This window comes from Rosa rugosa, chromosome 3, assembly GCF_958449725.1.
Source record: "Rosa rugosa chromosome 3, drRosRugo1.1, whole genome shotgun sequence".
NCBI classification, from domain to species: Eukaryota; Viridiplantae; Streptophyta; class Magnoliopsida; order Rosales; family Rosaceae; genus Rosa; species Rosa rugosa.
In genome coordinates this window covers 12,264,969-12,290,984 of record NC_084822.1, presented here as the reverse complement: position 1 = coordinate 12,290,984, position 26,016 = coordinate 12,264,969, and the positions used below count along the sequence as shown (strand labels likewise).

At 38.8% G+C, this 26,016-nt stretch overlaps 1 protein-coding gene and 2 long non-coding RNA genes across 4 annotated transcripts; 2 read left to right on the top strand and 1 right to left on the bottom strand.

Moving 5' to 3' along the window:
* Positions 1–262: 262 nt before the first annotated feature.
* Positions 263–2,750, top strand: LOC133741518 (pollen-specific leucine-rich repeat extensin-like protein 3). Its single transcript, XM_062169401.1, has one exon. The coding sequence runs from the start codon at positions 345–347 to the stop codon at positions 2,637–2,639; it is 2,295 nt and encodes a 764-aa protein (XP_062025385.1). The 5' UTR covers positions 263–344; the 3' UTR covers positions 2,640–2,750.
* Positions 2,751–4,070: 1,320 nt separating this feature from the next.
* LOC133735256 (uncharacterized) lies at positions 4,071–7,490 on the top strand. Of its 2 annotated transcripts, none has more exons than XR_009858868.1 (5): positions 4,071–4,726; positions 4,806–4,917; positions 5,427–5,510; positions 6,728–6,821; positions 7,191–7,490. It is a non-coding gene; the product is annotated as an uncharacterized LOC133735256 (long non-coding RNA). The 2 variants fall into 2 exon arrangements; XR_009858867.1 differs by having other exon boundaries at positions 4,072–4,726; positions 5,433–5,510.
* A 14,074-nt stretch (positions 7,491–21,564) lies between these two features.
* Positions 21,565–22,920, bottom strand: LOC133735388 (uncharacterized). The gene is made up of 2 exons (XR_009858983.1): positions 22,168–22,920; positions 21,565–22,036 (listed from the first exon to the last, which is right to left on the bottom strand). It is a non-coding gene; the product is annotated as an uncharacterized LOC133735388 (long non-coding RNA).
* Between the last annotated feature and the right edge of the window lie 3,096 nt (positions 22,921–26,016).

Here is a 26,016-nt window from a genome sequence, read left to right as displayed (position 1 = left end):
TTCTTCTTATTCATGCCAAGTGGGAAATAGATATCATATGCCATGAATTAGTGATTAATTTACCATGCCAAATTCTAGTTATTCACCATGACACATTGACACTTAACTAAAGGAAGACCAGGTCAATTGTCAATTTTTAGATATCAGCGCTCGTTAACACAGGTATGTAAACTGTCAACCAATTTTAAAACTCAAAATTGAAGGTACGTACCTCCAAGTTTTGTGGGTGCATGTAAAGAGTTCCATACTTGTCGGGCTCTTCAACCAGAGAAGCAGGCCTTATTTTACAGCTATTCAATGCCTGTCAAAGTCTCAATCAACAACCTCCTTTCATAATATATAACATGTTCTCCATCTTCAAAGATTTCATAAGCAGCCTTGGGCTAACCAAGGTGACGAACATGGCAACTATTCTCACACACAACGCTTTAGGCTTCTCTCTGTTGATCTTCTCCATTTACCTCTCGTCTTTCTCATCCCTCACCTCGGCCTTGACCGATGACGAAGCCTCATACATAGCGAAACGCCAACTCACGGCACTCCCTGAAAATGGTGATCTACCAGATGACTACAAAATCGAAGTCGATGCGAAGCTCACATTCGCCAATGACAGGCTCAAGTCAGCCTATGTGGGCCTCCATGCACTGAAAAACGCCATCTACTCCGACCCGACTAACTTCACGGCCAATTGGGAAGGACCTGATGTGTGTAAATACAATGGGGTTTTCTGCTCTCCGGCGCTTGACGATGAGAAACTGAACGTTGTGGCTGGTCTGGACCTCAACCATGCAGACATCGCCGCTCACTTTCCGGTCGAATTCGGGCTCCTGACTGATCTGGCTCTCGTCCACCTTAACTCGAACAGGTTCTGTGGAATTGTGCCGCGGAGCTTCAGGAGGCTCAAACTCATGTTTGAATTCGACATCAGCAACAACCGATTCGTCGGCGAGTTTCCGATGGTCGTTTTAGAATGGCCGGGGATTAAGTACCTTGACATCAGATACAACGAGTTCGAAGGGGAGTTGCCTCCGAATCTATTCTGGAAGCCATTCGATGCCATTTTCTTGAACCACAACAGGTTTACATCTAATATCCCAGAGACGCTAGGAAACTCGACGGTAACGGTTGTGACATTTGGTTTTAACAAATTCAGTGGGTGCATACCTCGCAGCATTGGGCAGATGCCTAATGTGGAGGAGTTGATGTTCATGAACAACAATATGAGTGGGTGCTTTCCTGAGGAGATAGGGAATCTAGGGAATGTGACTGTTCTGGATGTGAGCAATAACGGGCTCATAGGGCCGTTGCCGAAGAGTCTTGTGAACCTGAAGACCATTGAGGTTTTGGATATTGGTTTCAATATGTTGACAGGGTTTGTGCAGGAGAAGATATGCAGCTTGCCCAAGTTGGAAAATTTTACGTTTGCTTACAACTATTTTAGTGGGGAGCATCAGAAATGTTTGCCTAATCCAAACGCAAAATTGGCATTGAACGATGAAGGCAACTGTTTCCCCGGCAGACCCAATCAGAAGAATACCAAGACTTGCTTCCCTGTGGTGACCAAGCTTGTGGATTGTAGCAAGAATTGTGGCGGGCCTTCTACACCAAAGGTCGAGCCACCTCCCACTCCAAAGCCCGAACCACCTCCCACTCCAAAGCCCGAACCACCTCCTACACCAAAGGTTGAGCCACCTCCAACCCCTAAGGCCGAGCCACCTCCCACGCCTAAGGTTGAGCCACCTCCAACCCCTAAGGCCGAGCCACCTCCCACGCCTAAGGTTGCGCCACCTCCAACCCCTAAGGCCGAGCCACCTCCCACGCCTAAGGTTGAACCACCTCCAACGCCAAAGGTTGAGCCACCTCCAACCCCTAAGGCCGAGCCACCTCCCACGCCTAAGGTTGAACCACCTCCAACGCCAAAGGCTGAGCCACCACCGGTTCAGTCCCCACCACCACCAGTGCACTCTCCACCGCCACCGGTCCAGTCCCCACCACCACCGGTTCACTCCCCTCCACCGCCACCAGTGCACTCGCCACCGCCACCGGTTCAGTCCCCACCACCACCGGTGCACTCCCCTCCACCACCGGTTCAGTCCCCACCGCCACCGGTGCACTCCCCACCGCCACCGGTTCAGTCCCCACCACCACCAGTTCACTCGCCGCCACCACCGGTGCACTCCCCACCGCCACCCGTTCAGTCCCCACCGCCACCGGTTCACTCCCCACCGCCACCGGTTCACTCGCCACCACCACCGGTTCAGTCCCCACCGCCACCAGTGCACTCGCCACCACCACCGGTGCACTCCCCTCCACCACCGGTTCAGTCCCCACCACCACCGGTTCAGTCCCCACCGCCACCGGTTCAGTCCCCACCGCCACCGGTGCACTCCCCACCGCCACCCGTTCACTCCCCACCACCACCGGTCCATTCTCCCCCACCTCCGGTTTACTCCCCTCCACCACCAGTTCACTCACCCCCACCACCACCTGTCCCGTCACCACCTCCTCCTGCTCCAGCTCCATCTCCTCCTCCCCCTGCTCCTGTGCAGGCTTCGCCACCCTACGATGATGTAGTCCTCCCACCAAACATTGGCGCACAGTACTCATCACCACCGCCACCAATGTTCCCAGGATATTAAGTCCTAGTTTAGTTTATCATTAACATTTTTTTTTTTTTAAAGTTTTTTCTTTTATTTACTACTTATGTGCTAGATGAGTAGTCGAATGAAGTTCTTACTATTTTACAATAACTTGCAAGTTATAACCAACTACTTTGATTGATTCTCTTTGTTCCAATGTGCATTTTGTATGATAGGAATCATAAAATACTAGAAGAATTAGAGAGGACACACAATATCAACAAAAGGGAGAATGTGGTTTATGAATCAAGTTAAACTGTGATGGTTCATAATTTACATGATCAAAACCATTGATCTTAGAGCATATGCCAAAAGCAAATTGCAAAATTTGTTTTCTGTAAGCCATTAGTACCATTCATTAGTATTGTCATTGTTCACAATTTTAACAGTTAAGTTCAACAAAATAGAAAATATATTATGTAATTTAGGTAAAAAGAAGAATTTATGGACAAGAACAGGGTCGTCTAGGGTACCTTGATGTATGCTATACCCTAATTTTTTTTATTTTTAATAATTAATGTAGTGGAAACCTCTTGAACTAGTTGATAGGTTACCAACTTAAATGTCGACATGTGTCATTTTTAAAAATAAAATTTACCATATTAACAATATATTCTATCTTGATATGTAATATTGTTCATAAACATGTAACAAATATTGTCAAAAAAAAAATAAACTACACCTAATAGAACTAAAATTACGACTTATGACCACACTTATTGTGGTTATTGTAATTGAGTAATGGAAGGTTTAAATAACGTAGTTGGGCAACTTTTATCAAATGAAGAACATTGATTATCAAATGGAGTACCTTCTTGCAGTATTGAGTACTCACATATCTTTTGGTCTATATTAATTTTACCATGTTCACAATACAAATGTTGTTGGAATTGTAAAATAGTTGATAATTTTATAAATGATATAGTTTTTGAAGTAATTACTACAAATAGAACAAAAATTATCACTTTTACACCAATTGTCGAGGGTTATGGTAAACTGTGTAGTCAATTTAGTAATCATTTCACTAATGACACTACTACAAAAATTGAATCAGACGACGCCTCTCAGACGACGCATCACAATTTTCCGTCGTCTGATTGATTTTTATTTTTTTAGATGTCGATTTTATAATATCCGTCGTCTGATAAGGAATTACGAATGAGTTCAGAAGACGTTTAAGGATAGAACCGTTGTATGACCAAAAAAAAATTGAGTGGCAAATTTTCTGCCATGTATGTGGTGCCAAATCTCATATCAAACTCCACATTCCCCCCTAATAGGTATTAAACATTCGACGAGAAAACCCTCAAATTTAAATGGTTGCATTCAGACCACATTTTTACACAAATCTGTTGTGTCATTCCTTGTCCAAATTGATAGGGTCGAGTTTGAAACCCTAACACTCGAGTAAAACAAAAGAACAAACATACCCAAAAGACCAAAATCAAAACCCTCTCTCGACAGCGCCTCACTCTCGACAGACGAAAACTCTCTCCCGACTTGCCTCACACTCTGCACTCACTGGCAACCCCAACACTCCCTCTGCTTGGCAAAACCCGACCTCTCTCCCCCTCGACAAACCTTTTCTCGTCAAACCCTATTTCTTCTTCTACAAACCCCAACCAAAGCTCTCTCTCTCTCTCTCTTCTCGACAAAACCCAGACCAAAACCTAATGGGTTATTCGATCTGGGAAATAGTGAAGCCCTTCATCGATGTTGACCTCAACAACTCCGAGCTCTATTCTGACCGCGCTCAGGCCAACATCAAATCCAACTATCTCTCTTGCAATTTCCGAGATCGGCTGTGTGTTTTTTGCTTTGTACAAAGTGAAAGAGAAAGAGATTTGGGTAATTTCTGGGCATTTAAAAAGCTAAATGCCCAAATCGGTGAGTCGCTGTCTCGAAGATTAGGGTTCTCCTTCCGTCGCTTGCCATCGCCATCGCCTCTCTTCAGTCTGGGTTCAAATTTCAAAATGACGAAGTCGCCATCGCCATTGTCCTTTCTGGCTCTCCTCTGTCCTCTCTGGCTCTCTCCCTCTCCAGGCTCCAGCATGGTCACACATCGACAAAACACATCGACTGAGCAAGTGAGTCGAATTTCTCATGAATCTGAGTTTCTCTTTCTCACGAATTTCTGGGTTTTCACTTTTCACTCTTGGTTTGCAGTTTGCTCTCTTCAACTCTTCGGTCTCTTCCTGAAGCCGTCAAGCAACAAAGCAGATTCTGGGTTCGACTCTTCAAGCTCAGTCAGTCGCTGATTCTTCAAGGCTCAAGCTCGGTGAGTCGCTGACTCGCTAATTCTTCAATTGAAAGTTTGAAACTATGAATGTAAGAAACTTAGAATGTTTAAGTTGCTGCCTTGCTGTTGCTGGGCATTTTGAATCTCTGATTCTTCGAGCTGATTCTGCATCTGTTCTGGTTCTTAAGTTTCTGATTGGTGTTCTGTTCAGAGATTCTTGTATGAGTTGTATCTGTTTTGGACTTTCCTAGTTTGCTTAATGCTTATTGTATATGTTTTGGTTTAATGAAATTTGGCAGTTTTGCCTATCTTGATTAATAGAACTGCATATGTTTTGAATTAATGAAATTTGGCAGTTTTGGATAGGAATTGATTAATAGAACTGCATCTGTTTTGGTAAATTGAATTGCATCAGTTGTGGACTTGTGGTAAATTGAATTACGCTATGCATGTACTGTGCCACTGCTGAATTCTATATTGGTTTTGGTGATCTTATTTATTTTCATCATTATTTTGGCCTCTACATGACAATGATTTTTGGAATTAAGTTTCAGCTGCTTAGAGAAGCTAGCACTTCCGTTTTGGAGATACTGAAACTTGATGTTATCTCATTTTTGTACATTCCAATACAGGTACTATTTTCAGTTTTAAGTTTTGCAATATTTGATTTCTTGAAGTATATATTCTTGCCTTGGTGTATCAAACATTTTGTTTTGTAGGTTGTAGGGAATATTGCTCAATTGAACATATAAATATGAATCGGTTGTAGATCTGTTCATATACCATTGATATCAGCACTGTTAAGGAATTATTTGATCATGGTTTTTGTTATACAGAACGCTTACAGCTGCTTATATATATATATATATATATATATATATCTTTATGTCCTGCAAGTATAGGAACATCTGATAGGGAAAAAATTGGTCTTTCTTATTTATTTTTAAGATTATGGTGGTGAATATAAAGGCGCTGTAATCAATTGTATCTAGCATATTGAGGTCTTTGTCACTTATGAGGGAGCTTTACTTTGGTGCATATAATCATCTTGGTACCAACCATATCATTAGTTTATGTCTGTGATGTTTTCTGTACTTTTGAAAAGCATGGTCCTAGAATATCAAAGTAAGAGGTTGATTCATTCCAAAATCACGAAAGGTAAGAGGAGAAGTAAAGGTCATGTAAAAAGTGTTGTTATATTGTTCCCATAGTGGCATAGTGCAGTTAATTACTTTTACTGTCTTACAGAACTCGCAAATCTGTTTTATGATTGCAGTCGGAAGTAGTTGCCTTAGATGTTTTTAATCTACTGAAAAGAAAAATAGGATTGTTTTGGTTTCAATCTTCTCAGGATTATTTGGTTGGGAACAAAAAAACAAAAGAAAGAAAGTAGGATCAAGATGCAGTTTTCTCTTTGTTTCTTTTAACTAAATATCTCTCTGTTATTGTTCTTGCATCAGTGTCTCTTTATATATGTCAAGCTGCTACCTAGCTTCATATTTTATACAAAGTAAGGTACCTAAAGACTTCATACGTCCTCTTACAGCTCTATCAATGTGCAGTCATACTATACCCTCACTTATACTAGATGTGCACACCTCCATTTGTTGTGAAGACTAAGATTTTTAGTGCCCATGAAACATATTTGTTTTAACTTTTAAGTGCAGAACCATTTTACCATGCATATATGTCATGAATCATAATTCCATATACAAAGGCATATGTTGTATGCATGTACTTCCACGTGGATGTATGTGTTTGTGTGTGCATTGATGCATATTTTGGCAAGTTAATTACTAGTTTCTATGATCAAACATCTATGTGACTCGAATTGATTGCTTATCTTCAGGTAGTTGGAAAAAAAGTATATAAGGCTCTATCATGCTTCATTGTCAGAGGAACTCTGTGCACATACTGAAACCATGCTTTGCAACTCAAGTCAGGTAATTGCATTCTTGACCTCATTAAAGTAAGGAAAAGATCTAACCAAACTGGCTAATACCTTATCGAGAAGGCAGATGCTAAAAGTAGACCTATATTTTCATATGTTTGCATGTGCCAAGGCTATACATGATTATTAGAAAATATGTATCCATACTTTCTCTGGAAAGTCAGCTGATCTTGTGGAGAAAACAATACACGTTAGCTATTTCCAGCAGGTTTATTTCACATTCTCCACCTTGCATGTATTAATCATAGATGAGCTAATCTTATGGATTAATAGATGGGAACAATTTCTATACATTGTATTAATGACCAATTTCACCGATGCTAAATGTAAACAAAAAGTAATGTTTGTTTGATGGTTGCAGCTTTTAACATCAATTGAAAACTTCTGCATCTATTCAATTGTTGTTGGAATGGTTATTGGGATATCAGTTGGAACTCAAAGAAGGGCTGCCCATTCTTACTAGTCCCAAGGATCACAGACAGTAGCTCGACTTGTAGACATGGAGCTGCAAGGGTACTCGGCCATTGTATGATGTACAAAATAGCAAAAGTCGACAGAAACAGAGAAATAAGACAAATGTACAAATGACCCTCTTAAATTTGTGTATGAATATTTGGGAAATACTCCCTATTTGATATCAATTTACTGAATTCATTTTACATATGGTGGGATTTGAATTAATTTGATTGTTATATATCTTGACCAACATGTTATAGCACAATTGTAAAAGCTCAATGTGTCATCTTAAAGCACAGATACATTTAATTGTTAGTCTTCACACCACACTTTTTGCTAAAAGAACTGTCGAATGTATACAATAGTTATGACGGCTACAAAATAAAAACTGTCGTCTGAATATAAGTCACACAATGACCATAAAATAAAACGACATCTGAATCGCAATCACACAACAGTTTTTAAAATCGCCCGTTGTCTAAAGAATAGTACACAACAGCCAATGCTGTCGACAGGCTGCCGGCATGCTGTCGATAGGCTGCCGGCATGCTGCCGAGCCCTTCACACGACGGTTCCCTACAATCGACCTTCATCAGACGGCGCCTCGATATACGACGGTCAGCCTCCATATCAGACGACAGTTTTTGCCCGTCGTCTGTTTCAATTTCTGTAGTAGTGTGATAAAGACATAAAAATTTACCACTTTGACAACAAATTTGTTGTCACATTTGGTAAATTGTCCATATAACAAAAATGACTGCTTTTACATCAATGGACGTAGATCATAGCAAAATGCATGGTCATTAAAAACAAATTGGTTGTCACACATGTTAAATTGTCTATAAACTAGTACACAGGTTGTAGGTGGAGTAATTACTACAATTAGAACAAAGATTATCATTTTTATATCAATTGTTATAATTTGTGGTAAATTATGTTGACTGAAAGTAATTACGACTTCGGCAATGGAAATTACATAATATATTACTTTAGTTATGCAAGGGAGAACTTCATTACACCAATGAGAACATATATACGTGGTTTTAGTCAAAATATAATGGTTTACCTATATGATAACACATTGTGGTAGCATTTGTAAATTAGTTCAAAAAGAAGTAATAACAAGTTATACATGAAGTAATTACTACATCTAAAACAAATTATCTATTTTTACATTAATTGTTGTGGTTGTCGTAAAATGCATGTAAGAATAATTATATTTGGTTAAGAAAACTAGTAATGATATAATTAATTAATAATAAAAATTATTTAACTAATACTAATTCCGTGAGCCTAGGTTAGAAGGTTTTTGTTTTTAATAAGGAAAAATGAAGGCCTGCTCACCTAAGGGACAGTTTTTAAGGGACTATGAGGAACAAGTGAATCCGATGGCTGAAAATAAATGTACAGTTTTAAGTTGTTATAATTTCTGCTTTTATATTTAATACATGTGGTTGAGATGCATTTGTCCCTCACAGTCCCTTAGGTGAGCAAATCTGAGGAAAAATGTAATTTTCAATTGATAATCAAGCATTAATCAAACATAATTGACTAATGATAAATTAATTGGTAATAAAGACTAGTTAACAAATAGTAATTCGGTGAGCCTAGGTTAGAATTTTAAAAAAAAAAATTAAAAGAAAAAAAATGTAATTGTCAATTTTCAATTGATAATCAAACAATAATTTGTTAAGGGCTAAACAGGTCACCAAATTTTAAATATTTTGGATTATTGAATATATTACTAATCCAATGGTCCAGAATATTTAACAAAATGAGTGTTAGAATGTATGGCAAGCACCTGAGTACTTAAGAAAATTCCGACAAGAACGATTGTAAAACCATTACTCCAAATAAAATACATTCAATAAAATTTCAAGTAATTTTTATTTGGAAAAAAATCACTAATAGTCATTGAGTCTTGACCTGTTGGACACTTAATTCATTGACTTCTCAAAAATATCACTTAACTCACTCGCATTCAACATTATCTTACACTTAACTCACTATCGTTAATTTTCTCGTTAGGAGCCATTAAAGTTGAAGGTATATTTGTCTAAACACTTAAAAATCAATATCTAGCTTGAAATTTTTTTCCTTCAAATTATTAGATTTTTTTTTCATTTTTTTTTTGTAATTTTTGAAAGGGAGCTTCTATTCATACCTCCAAAATTGGTATTTGGACCTCTCCACTTAATAGACCTCTAACTTACTTTTAAAAATAATCAATATGCTATCTACACCTCCCTAATTTTCCCAAAATGCCCATTGCCCAATAAAATCAATAAAAGTCTTTTTTTTTAGATTCTATTCATACCTTCAAAATCGGTAAATGGACCTCCTTCAATTGTTGAACAATTCACAATCCTATTTTACCTTTAAAAAAATTAAAAAAAATCTCCAGGTGGTAGTCTCTCTCTTTCACGTAATTTTGTCGCTCCTATTTTATTTCTTTCATTCCATACGTATTTTAGTGTTTCTTCTATGAACTTGTGCATGTGACGTCGACGAGTTATATCAAAAGTTCAAAAGCTAGCTATGTCACGCCCCGAATTTTGAATAAAGAAAATTCAAATCTGAAGCGCGAGAACAAACACAAGAAAACACATATAGAAAATTTTTCATTTAAACTAAGCAACAAACAAACTGAACTCACAATGTCAATACCGACTCGTTCATTAGAGTCACATATTACACTACAGATAGTTTACAAATCAAACTGAATGACAATTCAATAAGTAAACACACCCACCACAACTCACTACCCAGCGGAAGACTTAAAACTAAGAGCACCTTTCCACGTCCACGCCATCGAACGTACACCTCAGCTTTGATAATGATCACTCGAAAATCAAACTTGCACAAAAACCCCTACACCATAGAATAGTGCACCGGGAATGAACAAAACAAACCCGGTAAGCTTTTCAGCCCGTATGAGTAAACTCAATTAAAGTGACTCACGTCCCTCATGCTTATAATTTCTCAGCTCGTGAGATAATTAAAGCAACAATATTTAATTCCATAAAACACAACCAAACATCAAGTTTATATCATATCATATCATCTCAACGACAAATCACACTCACTTCCCCTCAACATAACGCGGTTGCCAAAATCATGTCATCCCAACTCATTTTCCAATCACTACAGATCACAACCCACAACTGTACCCACAATAAGAATTAAGCAAAATCTGTAATCCCTGCATAGAAACTTAGTTTAGGAGATCACATTAAAACAAATAATAAAAATCATAGTAATCCCTGCATAAAATTTAGTTCAGGGAATTACATTAAAACAATCAATAAAATCATAGTAATCCCTGCATAAAATTTAGTTCAGGAGATTACCAAGAAAACAACAATTCAATAATAGAAATAAATAGAAACATTTACTAAAACATCTATTAACCACGCCAACCACCACACATGTCATCACACAGATCAACAACTCACACTAGAGTTTATGATCACCCATCAACACCAAAGTCGATAGTCGATGTTCACCCATCGACTCCAAATAAATCATCTCACAACAACCCACTGCATCGTAACCTGCCCCCTTGACCAAGGTACAAGCATTCGATAACTGAACCGTAACCTGCCCCCTTGACCAAGGTGCAAGCATCCGATGACTTACACCCTAACTGTATCGTAACCTGCCCCCTTGACCAAGGTACAAGCATCCGATAACTATATCGTAACCTGCCCCCTTGACCAAAGTGCAAGCATCCGATGACTTAACAATAGGTTACCACTGTAACCATCAGACTTCGGACCACCTGGCCCTCAGAACAAAACCCCCCTAACAGGTTATGACTGTAACCGTCGGACCTCGGACCACTTGGCCCTCAGAACAAAACCTTTTAAGGAAATCTCACACGACTCACAATGTCACATCACATTTTCAATTCACTATTTCAACAATATAATCATCAAACATATACATATCACAACGCCACAACATCCATATATATATTCCATGTAAATATATATATATATATATATATATATATATATATATATATATATATATATATATATATATGTAGTCATTCACGCAAGAATGACCACTAATACCAACTATAGTTTTATAAATTATTCCTCTCGAAAATAATTTTATATCAAAACATTGTTTTAACCTACCCATGAACCGTTGTCGATCAAGTTCATATATTTTAAAACAAATAATTTGTTTCGAAAATGATTTAACAATTAAACAAGTAATTCCGAGTAATAAATAAATCCGTTCATAAATGAACCACGTGAGATTTACTCACCTCTAACTCCAGCTGCGTCTTCACACAAATACCAAGACAAGCACAAAATCATCCAAACTCCGCTCACACAATTCTGTCAATCACCAAATCACATCAAGGTCACACTCAATACAACACAAATCACACAATTCACTAAACACAATTACACGACGATCCAACAGTCGGATCCTCATCCGAGACCATCCAACGTCTTCGGAACACTTCTACGATCACTATATCAAAACTACAAGTCGATCGGACAGCCGAATCCTCACGGATCGAACGTTGATCGAACCGAAAACCCTAAAACTTGGAAAATTCATAACATGCTCATACGATTTCCAAAAATTACAAACTATATATTGAAATGCTCGTATCGACGAGTAGATCGCACTGAGGAGCAGAAACTGCCCCAGAGGTGGCCGGAGGCCGCCAGAAACCACCACCACAGTGGCGGCACCGCCACCAAACCAAAGTCAAAATTTGACAAAACTTCCAACATCAAAGTTCTTCATCTCAACTCCAATTGAAACATTCATAACTAGCACAAAGTCAGAATCAAAGCCATTTGGCCGAAATTTACCTCGCAAGTTTTGAAAACCGATGAACCCTAGAATCACAATCTTCAAAATTCGACCTCCACACTTTGAATCGTTGCAATCCGGTTGGAGGGAAGCATCAACGTCCTATGGGCTGCAAAAGCCCTCAAGAATCACCGGCTATGGTGGCCGGAAACGTGATCTGCGATCTGGGTTCAAAGCATCACCGCCGCCAAACTTCCCTGCTTAATTTGCACCGCCCTCCAAAGCTCGTTTCATGCTCCAATTCTTCCACAGAACTCAAGAGGGGACTGAGGAGAGCAGGATTCCCTTTGGAATAGAAGCAAAAGGTGGCCGGAGGAGGAAGAACGACGCCGGCGAAGGTGAGGGGGCGAACCGGGGTCGGGACCGAAGAGAGAGAAAAAGTTTCCCTTTTCGGAAACTTCTGATTTTTCTGACTTTTTTCTTATTTAACCAAAATGGAAACTTTTTCCAAAAGTCATAACTTCTTCATACGAACTCTGATTTTCGCGTTCCACATGTCCACGAACTCGTATCAACGCGCTCTACAACTTTTGTGAAGGAAGTTCTCACAAAATCTAAACGTATAAAAAGTCAAACTTCGTAACCCCCTAAAACGTGCACTTCGAATAATTATTCGTCCGAAAATAATTCCACTCCAACCTCGAACTACGAAATCGTACAAACGAACACTTTATTAATCCCAGGAAATATTTAGGAATTAATAACAAATTTCCGAGGTCTTACAAGCTAGGTACTGTAGAACATATGAATGTGCATAATCATCATATGATTTTTCAAAAATCAAACATAAATATTCAAATTTCTACTAGATAACTAAGTATAAATTTCTACGTAGAAAACTGACAGAAAAGATGCTAAAACTAGGTATAAATTTCTAACTAGGTATTAAGCTTGATAGATTTTGTCTCACCTCTGACTCGGGGAGTAGAATCTCACCACCAAGATTGACGTTTGAGAGATAAAGAATAACTGTTGCTAATGATTTTAGGGTTTATGTTGGAGGAGAAAGTTTTCTCCAAGTTGAAGACTTATTATTATTATTATTTTTTCTCCCATCTTTTGTGTCCCTATTTGTAATTTGATATAAGTTGACAAAGTCAACTATTACTTGGAAAAAGAGAGAGGTTCAAATACCAATCTTGGAGGTATGAATAGAAGCTCCCTTTTTGAAACTTTCTAATAAAAAATAATTTTTTTAAAAAAATTAAAATTTAATTTGGAAGAAAAGAATATCTGTCTTTTTTTTTTGACAAATATACCCTTAACTTTAACGGTTTCCAACGGTAGATTAAACGACAGTGAGTTAAGTGAAAGATGGATTTAAAAGTAAGTGAGTTAAGTGATATTTTTGAAGATATAGTGAGTTAAGTATCGAACGAGTCATAACTCAATAACCATGATGATATTTTCCCTTCTTTTTTTTTTTTTTTTTTCTTTTTGAATCATAAGATTTCATGTGATTAGTAGTCTACTTAGTTGAGAATTATGCTTGTTTTCTTATTTTGAAAAAGGGCGAGAATTGCTAAGTTTGGCAATTACCTATTGTTTTTTTCTTTTATTTTGGTCAAACAATTCCTAGTTATTGCATTATTCACTTCCAAATGGCCTATATTTCTCTTAGGTTTGTGGGCCTTAAGAGGATTTTGGTAGGAGTGGGCAAAAAAATGCAAAAAATAAGCCCGAATCAAACTAAATCGGCCGCTGTTCCGGTTTGGATTTTAAAAGAAATTATTAAACCTGAACAAGTCAGTTCAAATCAGCTCAGACTCGGTTCGATCTCAGTCGGTGATTTTAAAATTTAAAAACCCCAATGGGCCCAGCTGAATTAATAAGTTTTATTTTTTTTTGCCCCTCCACACATCTTCAGTCTTTCTATTTTTCTCCATGCGTCTCCATTTTTTTTTTTCCTCCACTCGTCTTTTTTTTTTTTTTTTTTGAATAAAGGGCTGGTGCGGCTGCCCTCAAGCCTTGATTAATGAAATTGTCGGATACAAGGGGGGGGGGACATTGAGCCTAACCCCTGATTACCATAAGCATCTAGAAACTTTTTCCGAAATAATATCAGAAATCTCTACAGGAGACTTGTATTCTAACAAGCACCAACTATCAAAGAGTGCAATAGCTACTCCATTTGCTTTAACATAGCAGAAAGATAACTCGATATGTACCCCGTATACAACATAACATAATTACCTGCTTTAGCACAGCTTTCCTCCTATGTTGCCGCTGAAAAGTAAATCCGACTACACTTAGTCTCACTCTGCCACTAGGCGGCAGCGCCCATTTGACGAAACAAATAAGTTGCCGCCGACCTAGAGCAGATAAGGCACTTAGAGTGCATACCCAGGCACAAAGCCCGATTAGGCCTACACAATATATGTAGGATTTTATTGGGCCCATAAAACGCATCAAACCTAGACAACATAACAAAATAAAAATTGTAAAAAATAAAAATAAAACAACTTGGGCCAGACCCAAACAGTGGGCCCAAAACGGGGACCTGAACACTAACATTATGTAAAGCAATACAACTGGGTTGGCAAAGATGAACTGATGAAGACTTAAAAAGAGAAGTGCAAGAGGATGAAGAATTAAAGAAAAAGAGAAGAGTTTTCCTCTTTCTGAAGAAAAAAGAGACGAGCGCAGGGGAGGCACTTGTCTCTTTTTTCTTCAGAAAGAGGAAAACTCTTCTCTTTTTCTTTAATTCTTCATCCTCTTGCACTTCTCTTTTTAAGTCTTCATCAGTTCATCTTCGCCAACCCAGTTGTACTGCTTTACATAATGTTAGTGTTCAGGTCCCCGTTACTAAATTGATTCACTGCAACCCTAGCACACGTTGTACAATCTATTCAATTTCATATCCTAAGCTTTAAAGGTTTGTGTTCAATTGCGGGTTTCTAGGCTTTGAAATTGATAAGAGTGAAAGACTCTAGGGTTTCAGATTGAGGATTTTGGTTAATTGCAGGTGAATTGGATCTATATTGATTATAGGGCTTGAATTGTTGTAATGCAAGAGATAATCAGATCAGAAACAGACCTCTTCGCTTGCGTCTTTCCTCTTTTAGCGAAGGCCTTCTTAGCTGCCCCTTCATCTTCGTCTGGTCACACCACTCATTCCACCAAGCGTTTGCGTCTCTCCTCCTCTTCACTCTCTTCTATTAAGCCCTCACCAATCTCAAAGCACTCTCGGGCCTCTTTGGCCAAGGAAGACATGACCATTCTCAGCGAAGAACTTCAGTTTTTTTTTTTCCCCTATTTTTCTATAGGCTTGTTTGGGCCCAAGTTAAACCTAGAAAATCAGGTCGAAAAATTTATGTTGGGCTTTATTCGGTCCTTAGATTTCATAAATAAACAATGGGCCCGACCCAAATAATTTGGTCATGCTCAGGCTCACCAAAATTTTGTAAGTCCTGGCCCGCGCCTAGCCTTAAATTTTGGTATCATGTTTTTGTTTTCTTCTTGTTGGGGTAGAGATTGAGGACCTAGAAGTTTGTCGTTATTGGGCTTGATGATAAAATCTTCTCCTTGAGTTACAAGACTAGGCCGAAAGTCTTCCTAGGATAGATCTTGTTGTGATGGTGAGGCTCCAAACATGCGGTATCGAAAAAGAAAAAGGCTTAATAGTGTGCTTGGTGTGGGAGCTAGGATTTTGCAAGTGTAACAGGATGCATGCTCATCATAAAAGGGTTTAGTGTGGACCAAGGTTCTAAAAAACACTGGGCACTAGTCGGGCGGTGATCTGGATTTTTTTTTTTAATTTTTATATTAATTAATAACATATAATTGTATAAATAAAAATAATTAAAGAATTGAAGTCTACAATTAATTGAGAATAGTCAAAATAATCAAAATAGAGTAAAAAAATGTTATAGTCAATGACCTGTTAGAGTCAATTACCTTTTCAGACCCAACTACATTGTTAAAGCCCAGAGATTAGCCCAATACATCTAATATCTTATCACAATTTATTTATTTATTTTTTTGAAAATGATCTTATCTCATCTGTTAATTGCACAGAAGAGAGACATCTCCAAACATCTTTGTTGCAGTAGCAACAACATCAAATCATCATCATCACAATCAAGGTACTCACTCTCCCATGTCTCATTTCTCTCTTATCTGCTTCTCTCCCATTCTCGTTATTGTCAAAGACCACCACTCCCTCTGACTACCACTCATCTATCCCAAACATTCCTCACCACGATCTCCACCTCCCAACCCAACCCGGTCCTGAATCCCAGTGAGTCGAGGAGAGAGAAGGACTGATGTGTGGTCGTAGAGCCTTTGAAGAGAGAGAAAGGGGCGGTGGAAGAGAGATGTGGGTTTGATTTGCGTCAATCTCCCCAGTGCCCAGCACACCCAAACCGTCCAGACACCCGCCTAGATCGCCTGGGCACCGGTCCAACTCTTAAACGATTTTCCCCGTCTCCTAACCCTTAATCAGAGAAATCAGTGGACGCCTAGCGCCTAGGCTGGCGACCATACCATTTTGTAGAACACTGGTGTGGATAAAGGGTTATGAATTGGTAGTAAGGGGTGACTATTTGGGAAAAAATGAGTAAAGTTTGGTAAGCTTAGAACTGGTTGTGCATGAAGGGAGTGGTGATGGTTTGCATATACGTGTTGTGATGTCCTTTCTTGCCCAATATTGTTCTCTTTATATAGAGCTCTAGGTAAAAGCTTGAGGGTTCCAAAATGGTCCGTGACTCCCTATTTTAGCAAAGGCAAGACTTATCTTTCTCACTGCTATCTCTTAAGCACTAAGTTGAAAGGGTGTAAAGACTAGGCAGTGATTCAAGACTTCTTTTACCGTTTGTCATGATTCTCTTGGGACCAATAATCTCGATTTCTTATCAAGCTATTCATGTTTAAGGGTTTAGAATAAATCTTGGTCTTGGGTTTGCCTTGAGCTTATAATGTGAAAATTGTGGAAGCATATGTTTTGGCTTGAGGTGGGTTGTGATGAAAGATGCTCTATAAGCCAATGGGGTGATGAGATGAGGTATCAGTTACTAGCCTATGCGTGGGAAACGCAAATTCAAGTTTGGTCCTCAACTCCCAAGACACCACGAACACTTGACATTTAGCCTCCATGGGCCTTGCAAAATTATTTTCATTCCACACCACAACTCACTAATAAGCCCCATTTTGGTCTAGTGGCTTAGGTCCACGATGCTAGTCAATCGCGTGGCCTGTTATAAGAGGGGAGTCGAGGCATGTCATTGAGAATTATCATGTGCAACTTTGCCTGGCATGTGTTAGCAAGTGCTGGACCTGCGCTAGCATGTGGTTGCCAAGGGATATTCATGAGTGACAGGACTTGCTCTGCCTCGGATTTCACCCTGAAATCTGAAGTGGCCCTGCGGGGCCCACTTTAGAAGAAATTCTACCAAAAATTTGGCGGAACTTCCCTTAAAAATGGACTACCCAAAACCTGTAGAAATGCAATTACACTTCTAAACAATCCGTCCTTATTCTTCTGAAGCCACCTTGCTCCCCAAATCACAACATCTCCCATTTCACAAAATAATTCTCAACTTAAGAATATTAATCACACGAGTTATCAGAGAAATCTAATGCACAAAGTATACAGGAAGATGAAATAGAAAGGTAAAGGATCGATACATTCTACAATGCGGAAGCAGTGACAGCTATGCCTCAACACCATCTACACCCAACCTCAACTAATCTAGCCTGCAAATTGGGCATTTGAAACCGAAAGGCCCAGGGGAAAAGCATTTAAAAACCGTTAGTGAGTGGACGAAAAATAAGTAATTTCAAAATAAATAAGTACAGCCTAATGCTTCCCCAATTTATCCTCTTAAAAACCCCGCATGCAGTAAAGTCATGAAAATATTCTTAATCCTTCTCTTTACTGAAATCTCAAACACGTAATGTAAAACTCTCGAAAACCGTATCGAAATCTCTTTAAAATCTCATATCAAGTACTTCAAAATCATTCAGAAATATCTGAAATCTCATGCTCTCATAAATCTCGTTAAAATACTCGTATCTCAAAAATAAGCGATGACTAGAGGGAACTGCCGACTAGTCATCTCATACCACCTGGAGGGGACTGCCAACCAGGGACGCATCAGAGAGGACTACCCACCGGACGAGGAGGTGATGGCTTGAGGGTATTGTCGACTAACTACCTCATGCAATCTGGAGGGGACTACCGACCGGAATATTTTGGAGGGTTTTGCTGACCAGACTATTACTAGGAGGGGACTGCCGACCAGGTAATACATGCATGCGTTGACATATTTACCTCATTAATTAAATACTCTGAAATCTAACTCATAAATTTCTCATTAATAAATGCTTTCGGAAAAGAAACTAAATATTAACTCGGTAATTCAATAATAATCGTCGAAAGCATAATTCGTGAACTCTCGAGAAATCGATCTTGCTTAAATACTTCAATATCATACTCGTACTATTTAAATCTCCATTTTCTTCTCAATGACTCAGTACTCAAAATCTCGATAGAAATCAACAATAAATCAACAAAATCAAATATCAGCAAAACTTCGTAAATCCACCATAACCCAAAATATACTTCTTGCCGATAAATCATAAATACTTGTCGAAAACATAAATAAAAAAATCTCGATAAATCACAAGATCTCGAATATAATAAACTCATAATATTAGTCAGAAAATAATAAAAATACTGCATGCACAATTAACTTAAAAGCAAATGTCCACTCACAGTATGATTTAGGTGACCACGCATACGGGTTTCTTCGTCGAGCAGTAGCTCGGCACGTCGCCCTGTACACAATTTTATTTCGTAAACATCTATTTGCAAATCAAATTAGATATGATTCTAAAATGAAACCGTAAACTCGTTATCTTTGACCCTCCAAAATCTACAAGTTCCAAACTTCACCAACAACGTCGATTCATCAATTCTAGCATTCTAGAATAAAAACGAGGGAAATCCAACAGTTGGATTTCTGGAAATAAACATTCAAAACTCCAAAACGTTGTAAATTCCCAATCGATATCAAACTTCCTCCAATTTCCACCAGAATCATATCTACAAGTTCTACAACTCACAATTAATTTATCTAGCCAAAAACAGTAAACCAGAACCGGCCCTACGCGCCTTCACACGCCACCAATAGTAGTGGCGGCGCGTGGGCGGTAGACCCCAAACCGGCGGATAATACCTATGCCAAAATCTTCCTCTCATCAAGTCTAACATCTTTCCCAACTACGACAAAGTATAGAAATACCTTGGTTGGTCGGAAATCACGTTTGACAGCAAAGGGTGGACGTGAACAGTGCAAAAATTCAAGGCTTCAATTCGTCCTCCACGTTTCGATTTGCTTCAAGAGACTTGGAGGGATTCAAGTGCGTCCCAAGGCGCTCCTAATGAGACCGATTTCGTCGCTGATGGTGGTCGGAATTGGAAGAAATCGCCGGAAAACCCCAATTTGCTACAGTGAACTATTTTGCTTCGATCCCCTATTTTCAGGCCAAATTGAAGTGACTCACCACCATAGGCTTGAGCGGAAGGAGGAGAGGGTTCAAACAAGACCGGTGGCATGCCTTTAGGTGACCGAACATCGGAGAAACGCCGGAAAAACAGAGAATCTGAAGAAACGGCGCTGTAGTGCTCCTTGCTGAGCATTATACAGTCCAATCCAGGTCACCAAACCCATCATAGAATTGAAGAGGAGGAAGAGAGCTTTCGAACGGTACCTGTGGCGTTAAAATCCATCGCCGGACGGAGGAGATATGGCCGGAAGAAGGTGACTAGGTTGGGGAGAGAGAAAGAGGGAGGAGAGAGAGAAGCTCGGGTAAGTTAAGTTTCCGAAATGGAAACTTACCACAGTAACTCGCCATTTTTATAGAAAAATTATCTTGAACAGTAACTTTAGTATTTTGGCCATAACCTTCGCATACGAACTTTGATTTAAGCGTTCCATATGTCCACGGACTCAATTTAACGTGCTCTACAACTTTCGTAAAGAAATTTTTTTCAAAACCTGCCTCGAACAAAAAGTCAACTTTTCAAGCCACTAAAAGTATCGAAACAGAGTAAAAGGTGAATGTAATTGTTGTTTACCGTCCAAATGACCGGTAAATCAGTAAACTAAGGTTCGGGACGTAACAATGAGAGACAGTGTGTCCATGAAAGAGAGTGTGCTTGGTCATGGAACAATGTCCATGTGAGCTTGGGCATGTTTGAGCGTGACTAGCTTGACCTGACTCTCAAATGGGCTTTGTGTGACTTTGTCCTAAGAGGGGCTTGGCCTTTGTGATGTCCCTTGCTTATTATTAGACATGACATGGCTTGCCTCCCTTAGGCTCTAAATACAAACTTTGCGACAAGCCCGGCTTACTAGGCATGAGAAAGATGGCGTAGTAGGTGTATAATTACGCTTACTACTTTGGGCTTCACTCATTGACCCAATATTGAGATAATGGGCCTTAGATCGAGTCTAGGCCCAATATTCAACCTTAAAAATTTTCATGAAAAATAGGTTTACATTTTCGGGTATCAACACTTCCCTACTATTAAATTTGCTTTGAGGCTTTGTTTGGTCTACAAATTGTAGAAGCAATAAGAAATGATTTTGTTCTCATGTTTGGTAATAACTAATAATTGCAGTATTACGAAATAAATAGAATAAGTAGATATCGAGAGAGTTAACAATGAAATTGATGAAGTGCCCATAGCGATTAATCACCTAAATTAATGTTGGTTGCTCGGAAGATCCACAGGAATACTTTAGGGTTTAAAATTTTTAGGAGAAACATAGAAGACACTAAAAAATGAAAGAAAGTACAAAGAGAAGGGACATTGTCAACTATCATTTGGTCTAATGGTAAATAACTTCTATTCAATAAAGAGAATGAGAATAATCAACACAATTCTCTATAGTGAGTCGTGGCATATTGGTTAGCTGGCTTAACTAATACCGTGGAGCCTGGTCACGAGTTCAAATCACACTGGTATTAGGAATGACTAAGGTAGAGTGGAGTGGGTAGAAATGGGAATAAAAAAATAAATGAAAAAAAAAAAAAACAAAGAGAGGGGACATGATTGAATAGATGAGGAATGAAAGATGACAAAGAGAGTTAACAACTAAGGGAAAAAATGGGATGAGAAATCTGGGTTCGAAGATTGGAGGGAATCCATTAGTTGATGAAAAGAGAGAGAAACTAAACATAAAAGGATTTACAAAATAATCTGCCACCACTGGAGCTGAAGAGTTAGGGGAAGGAGGAAGGAATATGTAGAGACTGAGGAAGGAAAAAATTCCAATTAAATACCCAATTACTCAGTTGCTCAAAAATGCGTATATACCCATCAATTATTAATGAAAGTGACGTAAAATTCTCAACGAAGATTCTAGAAAACTACAAAAATATGAAGTCTAAAATTTCACAAAGAGACTACAACCTCTTCGAGAAAGAACATATGGTTAAAACTGGAAAGTAATCTATTTGTAAGTTGGATTAAATACTGTTTAGTCCCTGAATTTTTGCCCAAAAAACACTTTAGTCCCTGGCCTTCTAATTTCACACGTTTAGTCCTTGTACACTCAAATTTTGAACCAATAGGTCCCTTCCGTTACTCTCCGTCCAAAACCTCCGTTAAATTCTTGACGTGGCAATCATTCCGCACTAAAATGTCAATGATGCCCTCACTTACTTTTTTTTTTTTTTTAATTTATTATTATTATTTTTTTTTGCTTTTTGCTTTTTCTTTTGTTTTATTTTATTTTTTATTTTTGTATCTCTTCTTCTTCCTGCTCCACGAAATTTCTGGTCAAGGACTACTTCACCGGCATCAGCACTTCAACTCCGGCCAGGTCTTCTGTTCCGCACCAATCCTTCATTCACCAGATCAGACCTCAGACCCGCCTCGATCCTCAACCCGGCCTCAAGCTGCAAATCATACCAGAAACATTTTAGAGCATCAAAACCAGAACAGAATCACACTTGCAATCACTAAAAGCTTAAACACTGTAATAAGAACATTAACTAAAAGAATGAACTCTCAAATTTCCAGTACAGACATCATTCTAGCTCCAAGAAATAGGAAGCAGTAAGACACGATTTGAAGCTGAAAATTGCAACTCATCCTCTTGCTCAGAAAATCACTTCCTAAGACCAATACCATAACCAATCTAAGTCACCAAAATCTGAGCAAAACGCACTCCCAATTTTAGTTCAAATTTGCATTTGAACAGATAGAGAGAGAGAAGGAGTCGAAGAGTGGAGCGATGGTCAACAATTCACTTCTCTTCAGTTAACTTCAATTCTCTTCTCCTCGAATTCAATCAAGATCTAAATCCCTTCGCTCCTTTTCCTATCCAATTCGTTTCTCCACATTCAACAATTCAAGATCACGACCAAGACTTAATCCTTCTGACTCCGCCTACGAGTTTGCCCCCCTCCGAAACCACGGCTTATCCGTCAAGGCCGCCGCCACAACCGACAGTTCTTCCATTACTCCGGCCAAGCAACCATGGCAACTTCGGCAGTTAGGGTGTGGGGTTTGGAAGATTTGAAGGAACTGGGTTAAAGGGCGGTGGAGACGAGTTTGATTCGATCTCCACCATTTTATACCCACTCTGATGGCAGCTATTTGATGGAAGAAGTTGAAGGTGAAGTTCTCTCGTGCAGCGGCAAGAACCGGAGCGAGTTGGAAGGGAAAGAAAGCGATCTGTCAGAGTCGGCGGAAGGAAGAGAGCTGAGGACGACGTCGGAGAATGGCCAAGGGTTTCGTCAAAGGGCTCGGAGGCGGAAAACCACGTCATTGTGGTTGTGGGTCGGGCACCAAGAAAACAAAGAAAGATAAACATAAAAGAAAAAAAAAGAAATTAAAAAGAAAAAAAATTGAAATGAGGGTATAATAGACCTTTTGGAGCGGAATGATTGTCACGTCAGCAATTTAACGGTGGTTTTGGACAGAGAGTAACGGAAGGGACCTATTGGTCCAAAATTTGAGAGTACAAGGACTAAACGTGTGAAATTAGAAGGCCAGGGACTGAAGTGTTTTTTGGGCAAAAGTTCAGGGACTAAACAGTATTTAATCCTTGTAAGTTTTTACAAGGAAGAGAACTTAACTTACATGTACAACTAAGAGGCATAATGGCCAATTTGCTACCTTATGTTTCACTTTGGTGTCAATTTGTTCATTGGTTTTATTTTAGCTAATTTGTTACCCTAGGTTTTATTTCAACTAATTTGCTACGTTAAGTTTTTAAAATGAGTCAATTTGCTGTCTTGGCTTCTTAGCTATTTTGGAGAGCGTATTTAGCCTTTTATCAAGTTTTGCGCTCGTACCAGGCTCCTAAGTGACTCTCTTGTAACTTATATCTATCTCGCTAGAGAGCGAGATGAGGATGTCTATTATTTTTCTTAATTTAAAATATTTATTTTAAGTTATTTTATGTAATTTATAAATATATTTAAACTATTTTTTTTCTTATTAAAAAAATAATATAAATTCAAAACGAACTAAAATAGAGAGAACTGATACAGACGTATTTTAAAAGTGGCCGGCTAAAATAGCTTTTTAGCTACTTTTGATAAAATTTGACTCAATAATAGCTTGCATTGCTAAAGATGCTCAAGCTTTCAAACTTAGCCAATTTACTTTCCTCTATTTTCAAATTTTCAATTTGTTATCCTATATTTTCAAAATTAACCAATATTTGGACAAAGGAATGAACGAGTTAAGACAAATTACTTTGATGGAAGGGTAATAAATTGACTAATTTTAAAAACATATATATGGTAGCAAATTGGCTGAACAAAACTAAGGGGTAGCAAATTAGCTAATTGCGAAAACTTTTGCATAAATAAAATCTAGAATAGCAAAGTGACACTATGATAAAACTTAGGGTAGCAAATTGACTATTATGCCCCCAAAATATTTAGAGAAAACTTAACGTAGCAAATTGGCTATTAAGCCCAAGCAATAAATAAAGAATAACAGCTGTATCTTTTAGCTGATAAAGGATAAAGTAGAGTTAATGTCACAAATTACTTATACATTTTTGCCCTAAAACTATATAAATTGATCTATCTTCCGTGCTATCTTACCTCTTTAGTCCATTTCCTTGTATTTGTAGGAAACAATGCATTCAGAAGAAAATGATCAAATGGGGCTTGAAATGCGGAGATTTGAAGGTAAGCGAAGAAGACACGGAAATTGGAAGAAAATTGCAAATCGAAGTTTCCGTGGACTTTTCCCGCAAACTTTTCCGGTGAGTCGCCACTCATGGAGGGCCTTTTTCTTGTCAAGCAGGACCATGGTTATGAGAATCCCCCAGCACTTGAAATTCAAACATCTCCCTACATCTTGCCTTTTGTCATGTTGAACATCTTAGGACCTTTGGGAGACAAGTGTGTAAAGGGCATCTCTTGCACATATTGGGACCAAGGGGACATAAATGAAAAGAAGACAAGGCCTTTTCTTCATCATTCTTGACTCCATTCCATCATCTTCATCTTAGCCAAGACCCAAATACACCACCATTTTCCACCATTACAACCGCCATTTTCACCACTACAACCACCACTTCCACCACTACTCAACATCACAACTCACCTTAGAGACTAAATTCACCATTCTCACTGATTTCAAGATCTTCGAGCAAGGAGAAGGAGGTGACTACCATCACATCATGATCTTGGAGATCCATCTCCACGACCTCTTCCGGCATCATCCATAATCACTCTTTATTCTCTATCTCTTTATGTATTTGATGTTTAGTAGAATGTTGAAGTTTGTATGTCTGGCCCTGAGTGAGTAGTGAACTAGTTGGGGCTAGGGTTGAAAGCCCTTGCCAAACTTGCTTGTATTGAAGCTTTTGTTTATAAATTGATTCAAATTCATGTTATCTTCCTCACATGCTAATTCAATAGTTGAATGCATTATTTAGATCTAATAGTTGAATGAGTGAGGGGAATGAATATAAATATATACTCACGACTTCACGGGGTCACTGTCAGAAAATTACAATCACTAGGGCCGAAGCTTCTGAAGCAACATAACTGCTATGTATTTTCGGCATAATTAGGAAAAGGATTAAATACTTGTTACTCCTCAAACTTTTCCCTGAAAAACAGTTTAGTCCATCGCCTTTCAAATTAAACTGGATAGTCCTTATTCTCTTTAATTCTCACACAACGGTCCAAAACAGGTCTAAAATGACTATTATACCCCTGAGATCCTTTTTTTAATTTTTTTTTTCTCTTTTTTAAATTTCTCTCTCTTTTTTTTTCTTTTTTTTTTCTGGTTCTCTCTCTCTCTCTCTCTCTCTCTCTCTCTCTCTCTCTCTCTCTCTCTCTCTCTCTCTCTCTCTCTCTCTCTCTCTCTCTCTCTCTCTCCTCTCTATCTCTCTTTGGGATTCAGGATCCTCTGCCATGGCCTTCATGACAAGACCCACAAATGCTCCGACTACTCCTGCAACTCATCTTCTTCATGTCTCCTTCTTGATTTTATCTCCTTCACATGAAAATCAAGCAATTAAGTTGTTGGGTTTCAATTTGACAGAAAATTTTGAGGAGAGAGAAAGTGGAATTGAGATTTTCTCTCTCCTCCATGACTGGTCTCTCACACTACCATGCAGCTCACCTCCACCACTACTGTACTCACCGGCCTCCGACGAGTCTGGTCCTGCCTCCGCATCATCCAGCGACACCGGAAAATGGTCCACACGCCAACATGCAGGTACCCAGAATTTTCTCTGGGAACCCAAACCTTCTTCTTCGTGGAGACCCATCACCTGCAACAATACAATCGCTGCAACTCTTCTCTTGCCCGATTACACTTCACCACTCGTACTCCCTCACTCCTTTCACATCTGTCTCAGACCCAAAAAATTTCCATGGGTTCATCGAATTCATATCAA